At 58.2% G+C, this 8,652-nt stretch overlaps 1 protein-coding gene across 2 annotated transcripts; it reads right to left on the reverse strand.

Annotated features, from left to right (window-relative positions):
* Positions 1–1,718: 1,718 nt before the first annotated feature.
* On the reverse strand, positions 1,719–8,389 carry MPC1 (mitochondrial pyruvate carrier 1). Of its 2 annotated transcripts, XM_054722527.1 has the most exons (5): positions 8,205–8,389; positions 5,886–5,889; positions 3,234–3,330; positions 2,499–2,631; positions 1,719–2,206 (listed from the first exon to the last, which is right to left on the reverse strand). In XM_054722527.1, the coding sequence occupies exons 1-5, from the start codon at positions 8,273–8,275 to the stop codon at positions 2,182–2,184; spliced, it is 330 nt and encodes a 109-aa protein (XP_054578502.1). In that variant the 5' UTR covers positions 8,276–8,389; the 3' UTR covers positions 1,719–2,181. The 2 variants fall into 2 exon arrangements, with proteins under 2 accessions (XP_054578502.1, XP_054578501.1); XM_054722526.1 differs by lacking the exons at positions 5,886–5,889; positions 8,205–8,389 and adding an exon at positions 4,339–4,440.
* Positions 8,390–8,652: the final 263 nt, after the last annotated feature.

Consider the following 8,652-nt stretch of genomic DNA (forward strand, 5'->3'; position numbering starts at 1 on the left):
AGCCAGAAAAAGTTCAAAATAGTTACCATGGCAACTGGTGTCCTACCCTCCCAGGGCCACCAACCTGCCAAGCCTTCAGCCCCAGCCCCAGCCCCCCGGCTTGGCTTTTGATGCCGCGGTCCTGGTGTTCGCTTCTCTTCTGGACCTTAAACAGGAAGCTCCGAGACTAAGCCGCCTGCTGGCACGCTGGGTGACAGGACCGCAGATGTTACTGCGCCTTCAGCTTCCTTTCTCACTGCTGTCTGCCACCGCTCCGTGCACACGAGAGAAAACAACTGAGAAATCGAAGTGAAAAGGTGGAAAAGACAGGAGCAATTGAACGCAGCCTGGGAGCGAGCAGCAGAGCGGCTCCTGCGGCTCCTGCGTGGGGAGTGGGAAGAGGGCCAGGAAGGAGGGCCAGCCCTAAACCAACCGTGGCCGAAGGGGCATTGCGAAACAGGAGGCCCTTGACCAGTTTCCTGCCGTGGCCGCGTGCACCGCGGGCAGCGGGCTCCTCGGTGCCAGGACTCACGCGGGCTCGGCCGGCCCTGGCAGAGCAGGAAGTGCTTCGCAATCGTCACCTGGTCCCTGAGTCCGTCACAGCGCGGGGGCCAGCAGGGCACCTCCGCGCCGACATCCGGCGTCCACTCGCCGTGGACGGGAGCCCGGCTGCTTGTTCTCCCCACTCTCCCCGCTCTTATGTGAATGGAGAACGCGGAGCGTTGGGGTCTCACGTGCAGAGAGGAGGGTCTCTGTGCAGCTGACAGTTCTGAGCCTGTCCTGGCTGTGGGAGCGGTCCAGGCTGGCGTCCCCCCACCCTCGCTTTCACACTTGAGTTCCCAGGGGTCTCCTCCAGCGCGGACCCGGGTGCTGGGGGATGGATGGCGCCGTTCTCCATAACCCCAGGCCCTCGGAGGACGCACTGGCCGCCAGGCCAGAGGGAGCCTCCGGTGCGCACTGCTCTCGCACGGAGCAGACACAGGTTTGGCGCCGGGACCCCCACGTCTCTAGGAGACGGAGCTCGGCAAACCCCGGAAGACAGAGCAGGAGCCACCCGGGACCTCCCGCCGCCCAGGCACGGAGCAGAGGTCGGCTGTTCGGTCGTCTTCTGTGCCAGTGGCCATCGCTTCCCTGCCGACTGCCCAGGTGTCCTCAGCGCCCCTCGTGCCAGTGACAGACAGCGGATACGGTCATTTTAAAGCAACCAAGCGCCATCCATCAAAAAGAGACACGGCGACGGGCCCTGCCCTGGAAGAGCCCTTCGCAGGCCGAGCGGACGTGGATGAAATGAGGCATGGCTGGGCCGCTCACACCCTCCATGCTGTCTCCTGGCGCTCACCCTGGCGGCAGCGGGGTCTCCACCAAGTCCCCGGGCCCCGCCCCTCCCGGAGGTCCCTCCTCTACCTGGTGCCCCTCCCGTGCGGCCAGGGACTGCGGCCCCACAGGGACACTGCCCAACTCTGCCCCCGCTCAGGGAACCTCAGGGGGCAGGAGGCCAGCGCCCCTCCAGGGCTGCGGAAGCCGGGCATCTCCAGGGCAGCACTGGGTGCATTTTCTAACGTGGCCCGTGAGAAAGAACCGTCTGACCGCCCGGAGGACGGCACCTCCGGAAGCTGCCTTCCCCGTCCTCTCCCCTCTCAGCACTGGGGGAGGGAGTTCCACGTTATACCGATCCTGGTGCTGCAGGGACACAGTCCTGCAGTGTCTTAAAAACATGGCAGGCCTTTTGTCATTCCCACTTGACCAATATTTAAATCATTTATTGCCGTTAAGTCACAGCCTTTCAGAATACACACTGCATGGAAATGGGTCCTTTTCAGACCCTGGGGGTGAGATCTTAAGGATGGAGCCAGCTGTGGGTTGTCTCATGGTCATTACAGAACAAGGCAAGAGTTCAGAGCACTCAGGTCTAAGAGTCACAGGCTTTGTTCTCTTCCGCTGCTCGTTCAGTAAATTCTAACAGATAACAGCTCGGAGCAAGCATCGCGGGAATCACGGAAACGACTGCCCGGGTGACTACTCTTTAGGGGGAGGGGGGGGAGTCAGTACTTGCCAGGCAGCCGGGGCGGGTCAGGGGCTCGGGGGCTCTCGCTGTCTCGGTGGAAATGGTTGGGTTAGTAAAAACAGCATCAGCGGGTGCTCAACAGGACGTCCTGACGACGGAGCCGGTGGCTCAGCAGCGCCAGCCCTCCCTGCCCATGGTTACGCTGATGCCTTCTCATTCATCCTGGAGGGAGACACAGGAAATAGGGAGAGTTTCACTGCCGGCCTCAAGGCCGGGGAGAAGACCTCACCTAACATTCGTTTCAACTTCCAATGTTATGAAGACACACCCTACTCCATGTTGTCATCCGTGCATCTGCACTGCGTGGCGTTAACTGTTTCACCTTCTACAGCACAGCTTTGCTCAGAAACGGGTTCCACATCCATCTGCACACACTCACGGCCCAAATGCCCAAGACAGGACGGGGCCCGTTCTCCCCTTCCCTCAGCAAAGAGGGTGAGCGGGCACCGCTTACTTGTATTTGATGAGCCGCCCGCCCTGGATGAGCTGGGCCACCTCGTTGGTGGCGTGGCACACGAACAGGAGCCAGTTGCGAGGCTGCACCTTGTAGGCAAATCTCATGAACGTCAGGGAGTAACAGCAGAGGGCTGCAAACAGCAAGCAGAGGGGACCAATGACTCACGGTTCAGAGACCTGGTGTGGGAGGGACCCAGACCCACAGCGCGCCCGCCTGAACCCCTAGAGCAGCTCTTCCGCTAAGACCTTTGACGGGAGATCAATTCTGGCGGAAACGCACCCGTTATGGGAAGCTCATCAGATACCGGACTCTCCTGTCGGGTACTGTTACTTATCACCTGGACATTCTAAGGATGGCGTGTCGGAGGGAGGGAGAGGCGCCTGAGTTCCAGCCGCGTCCTGTCCCCTCGAGTTGCTGACAGTCCCTCACCCGCAGGACTGCCATGTCATCCTCTCAACAGCTTTATGGTCACATACCAGGGTTTCAGGTCAGCGTAAGAAAGTGTTTTCCAACTACGGCCCCAGAGACACCTCCTGCAGCTGGGTGCGTCAGCCCGCCGGCCAGCGGGCTCTCGCTCTCCCAAGACAGCATTTCAGAGCCACCTGCTTTTCCTCCCTGTGAGGAGGTGATGCCTTCGAAGCGACATGCCATTTTCTAAGCGACTGTCCCGGCCGGAGCTGTTTATGCTAATGGCGCAGGGAGAGGCTGCAGGTGTGCAGAGCGCACACTCACCGAACGTCATCCGCCCACTGATGATCTCCGGAGACTTTTTCATGTCATTGATGGCGGCAATGGGGAGACCCCAGTTGGCTACTGGGCCCCAGAAGTGCTATGGGAGGAAAGAAGGAGAGAGGAGAAATCAGGGCGGAGCTGTGAACAGCTGGGCTTCTTTCTCAAAGTGTGAGCCTTGGGCTCGTCCTGCGGGCTCACTGGTCAGCCGCTGAGGTGTTGGCCTGTGAGTCAGCAGTTCTCACAAGGCGAGTGCAGAGCCAGAAAGGACGTGGCAGGGTACCAGTCCTGACCAACTTTCCGATGGCAACTAAGTGACCTCTGACTGTCCGTTTAGAGCTCCAAAACTTCTCACACCAGTCAGTCTTGCCATAACTTAAACGTGTGATAACTATTCTCCACAGTTTAATGTTTAAATCTATCAAAACTTCTTTTTCAAACTTTCATTGACATCTCTTAATATGCAGACCCTAATCTGGATACTTTTTCTGAAGAAAGGAGCTGTATTTAATACGGGAAAACTGTTTTGGCTCATGAGCTATTTTAAGGTCTGAGAACCTGGAATCTACACTCAAGAGTCCCAGATACTAAGATTGGAAAAGAGCCCTGGCTGGTATGGCTCAGTGGATAGAGCGTCGCCTGCAGACTGAAGGGTCCCGGGTTTGATTCTGGTCAAGGGCACATGCCTGGGTCACGGGCTCAATGCCCAGTAGGGGGCCCGTAGGAGGCAGCTGATCGATAATTCTCTGTCATCACTGATGTTTCAATCTCTCCCTCTCCCTTTCTCTCTGAAATCAATAAAAATATATTTTTTAAAAAGAATTGGAAAATACTTGTAAAATAATAGCAACAACTATTTTAAAAATGGACCAACAGCTTTTCACTTTACAGCCATGTGGCCATCCCAGGACACCCATGTTAAGCTGCCCATGCTTAACAGCAGAGACACCAACTCAGTCTTGGAGTGATGAGTTAGGGCTGCCCGTAAGAGGTCCTGTGAGGCAGGGCATGCTCTGTGGCGGTGAGCAATGACCGATACGTAAATCTAGCCCTTAAAGAGTACATAAAGGTACAAATAATTTCCACACTAGCTGACTAAGGTACCTACCTCAGCAAGCTTAATACGTGCTTTCTACCTAGAGCAAGGCTCTCGCGCTCGTGTCCCTTTTTAAAGTGCGTTAGGTCTATGCTCTAGCAGATAGTCACCACAAATGTCTAGAAAAAGAAGGAATTTCATGATAAACATTTGAAAGGAAAAATGAACCTATTTTGGATTAAATGGGGAAATACTTCTATTTCATTATAAACTCGTAACTTGGGCTAAAGAACATCCACACGAATGAGGAGCGCCGTGATCTGGCCACTGGTGTGGAGTCTGCTCCGTCGGCGGCCAGGCTCTGTGCCGAGCACTACCACGAGGCTGTGTCCCTGGGTCCGGCAGAGGCGTGACCTGGGAGGGACCCAAGGGCCGCAGGGACGCCAGGGCGCACTCAGCCCCCGCCCTCAGCCCTGGTGCTAGTCACGCTATCTCCAGCAAAGGGGTCTGCTGTCCCTAACTTTGTTGATGCAGGATCTGCACCAGCCTGAAGTGGAGGAGGAAGGATTTTCTTACCGTGCTGTTTTGTGAGAAGTCACCGAGGTTCAGACAGGGAAACATGAAAAGAAAAAGAAGGAAAAGGTCAGGCGTTTCCAGAGGCGCGGGTCCCATTAGGCCACCGGGGCCTCAGTCTGCGCAGTCTCGGTGCCGGAGCTGCGGTGTGGGCAGCACGGTTCTCTTTGCCCTGAGAAGTCCAGTGACATTTCTAATAACAACTTGGACCTAATGAAAGTAAACCTTAATTTTATAAAAAAATAAGCATCATCCTTAGAGGGTGCCAATAGAAATATAATGCAAATCACAAGTAGGAGCCACATACGTAATTTAAAAATTTCTAAAAGGAAAAACAGAAGTTAACTTTATTAAGTTTATTTATTCCCACATATCCCAAGTACTTTAATTTGAACAACCAGTGGCAACGTATGCATGCGACATCTTGTGTCCTATTTTGTACCGTGTCTCTGAGACGCGGTGTGTGTTGGCATGGGGACCGGCCACATTTCAGGTGGCTCACAGCTCTCACCCCACACAGCACGGGCTTAAAGGGACCATTCCTTAGAAAATGACAAGTTGGAGAGAAGCACAATGCTGCAGAATTCTATTGACAACGAACTCCCCATTTTCATTTACTAGTAGGTTGTCACCGGAATGAAGCCCCTGAGAAGAGGCGTGTGATGTTCCTTTCTGTTTACTACGAGAATCAGGACCCTGAAGTGGGGCCCTCCATTCACAAGGCATTCAAAAAAATATTTATTGAGTAAATGAATAGTAAAAACTTTCAAAGTTAACCGAACTGTTTTCCTGAGCGCTAAGCTTCATCCCATTTAGAATATATAGAAAGTTTTATAGTGAATTCCTTTTATTTCTGAAATGGCAATTCTTCTTGCCAGGATGTAGCTTAATTGTTCTGTGAAGGCAAAATCTTAGTTTATCTACTGAACGAGTTGTTGAAATACTCTGATAAAATCTTTCATAGACACGCGTCCAAACAACACTTGTAGAGGTTTTGATCCGGAGACTGTGGAGGTTCTAGTTTACAGCATAAACTGTTTGTTGACAGTGCTAAGTAGGTTCTGCTATGAAATATAAGAAGCAAAAAGCCTAATAAATTTTGCCTCAGACGTGTCACAGCAAGTCCACACCGAGCAGCGCTTTCCCAAAGGCAGAGGGCGATGACCTCCGGGTGGGGGTTGGCGGGAGACAGCCACTGGCCACTCTCCTTAACACGTCTTGGCTCCGGTCTGAACACAGGCCTTTTACTGAACTACATATTAGCAACAACACATGTTCCTTTCCCTACAAGAACATTTTAAAAGATGCAGTACTTAACATCTAAAATGTCATCTTGGAGATACTTTAGTTTTCAATTCAGGACTCTCTCCTGGAATTGTACAATAGTTCAAATTCTGCCCTAGTTTACAACAGGTGACTGCTGGAGGCTAAAGCTAACAGCAGTTAGCAAATTAATGTAAAAAGAAAACATTGGAAGGCCAATGGACTTTGACATTCAGCAGGGCTGAAAGTCAGCATACTATTGCCCTGCTGTGGGCTCAGTGGCTCAAGGCAATTCCCTAACCCCAATATCCTTACATTGTTTACCAAACTTTACCTTTGATCTGCCTGTGTGCCCTGCTAAAGGGCAAATGTGTATTCAAGTAAATAAAAGGCCGACCAGACCAGGAGTCCTGTGTCTCTTCAAGAAAGAGGCTCCATCTGGCTGGCCCCCAAGCATTCTGAATTCCTATTTCTTGTACAGCATTTTCATTTGTGCGCTGGCCCCTCCTTCAGACCCGGAACCCTGCCGAAGGTCGCGGCATAAAGGGACAGGGTCAAGAAAACTCCTGCCTTCAGACGCTGCTCAATCCAAAGTTCTGCATAAAAATGCCTGGCAGCCACATTGTGAAACCCGGCTGTTGCCAAGAATGGCAGGAAAAACAAGTTCTCTTAAAAAAAATTAAGCACATCAAACCTAGATTCAATTAATCAAATAGGGAGGGGGAGGGGGTACAAAAGCATGAGAGCCCGTGAAGTGATTAACCTTGGGGAACAGGTGAGGCCGTGCACCCAAGTCTTCCATTGAAAAGCCCGGCTCTCGGAACTCTCCGAGGCAGCAGCAAAGAACAGAACCCAGACAAGCGGGCTCCCCGCTCCCGGGACGAGGTCTCCCCGGCCGGGCGGCGCCAGGAGCATCCTCAGCACCTCCCGGCACGGACGGTGCCAAGGCCTCCTCTTCAATGACACCGACCGCGGCGGAGGCTCAAGGCCCCGGAGGACAGAGGAAGGAGACCCGCGGGGCCCCGCCGCCGCCTGCAATGACCGCTTCGCTCAGACTTTCCAACACCTGAGCCCGGGCCCCACCGCGCCCCGCCCCGCCCCGCCCCGCAGCGCTCCGCGGCTGTCACGCAGCCCCGCTCGGCCCTGTCACGTCGGGAGTGGAGCTGCTCTTTCCAGGCCCGCCCCACCCCGAGCAGACCCAGCGGCTCTTCTTACCGGCTGCCGGGAGCCTGGAGTAAACAGTGTTTGCCGTCAGGGTCAGGCCGGGACCGGAGCGGACAGCGACCCAGGTGCCGGGTGGGCGAGTGCCCCCCGCGGGCCGGCCCAGGACCCACTCCCGGGCACGCGCCACCGGAAACCACGCGGCCCCACCTCCCGGGGGAACGCCACGCGCAGGGCTCTCACTGCAAGTCCCGCTCCCGCCGACGCCTCGGGGCGGCTCAGTGACGGGCGATGCCGCTGCGGGCGGCGGGGACAGGGGCCGGGGGCCGCCTGCAGGCCCTTCGGCCGGAGCGCCCCGCTCCCCGCGGGAAGGCAGAGCCGCCGGGGGCAGGCGAGGAACGTCGGTCCTCGGCCACACGACTCGACCCGGGGCCGCACCGGAGCCGCTTTGAAGACATTGTGGATGTCATTCCCTCCTGCGCTCAGACGTTACGGCCGTAAAAGGAGCGGGGAGAGGCGGCCTCAACCCGCACCTCGGTCCCCGGGCAGGCGCTCGGGCTGCGGGCACCTCCCGGCCGCGCGCGCCCCGCCGCCCCGGGCGTCTCCCCTCCCCCCGCCGCCTCCCCCCGCGCACTCCGGCGGCAGGTGCCGAGGGGAGCTCCCGCCCCGCCCCGCCGGGGGGCTGCCCGCCGCCGTCCGAGCCCCCGGGCCCCGCCGGCCCCCGCCCCGCTGTCCGAGCCCCCGGCCCGCCCCCCCGCCCCGGCCCCCGCCGGCCCCCGCCCCGCGCCCCCGCCCCGCTGTCCGAGCCCCGGGCCCCGCCGGCCCCCGCCCCGCTGTCCGAGCCCCCGGCCCCCGCCCCGGCCCCCCCCGGCCCCCCCGCCCGTGCCCTCGTCCGGGGGCGGCGGCCCGGCCTCCGGAGCTCGGCGTTCCGGGGGGCGCACCTCATGAGGTAGTCCCGGAAGTCCTTGCTCCGGACATAGTCCGCCGCCTTCCGCACCAGCGCGCCCGCCATGGCCGTGCCGGACGCAGGCCGCCCTCGCCGCCGCTCCTCGGAGCCCCACCGCCGGCCCAGCGGACAGAGGACACCACACACCCGACCGCCGCGCGTCACGACAGCCGGCCCCGCCTTACGGCCGCCGGCGCTCGGCCTATGGGAGGGCTCGGGGCGGGAGGCGGCCAGCGGATTGGCTCCCGCGCGCCGCACACTTCTCCCCGCCCCTCGGCGGCGCGCGGGGCGGGGCCTCCGCCGTAAAATGGCCGCGCCCGCCGGCGGCTGGCTGGAGTGGCACTCCCGGCGCGGCGTCCCCTCAAGGGCACCGCGCCCGCATCTCCGGCCCCGGGCCGCGCCCGGTCCCGCCCCCGCCCCGCCCCGCGCTCCCGCCCCGGCCG

The sequence above is a fragment of the Eptesicus fuscus genome, chromosome 10 (assembly GCF_027574615.1).
Source record: "Eptesicus fuscus isolate TK198812 chromosome 10, DD_ASM_mEF_20220401, whole genome shotgun sequence".
Lineage (NCBI taxonomy): Eukaryota > Metazoa > Chordata > Mammalia > Chiroptera > Vespertilionidae > Eptesicus > Eptesicus fuscus.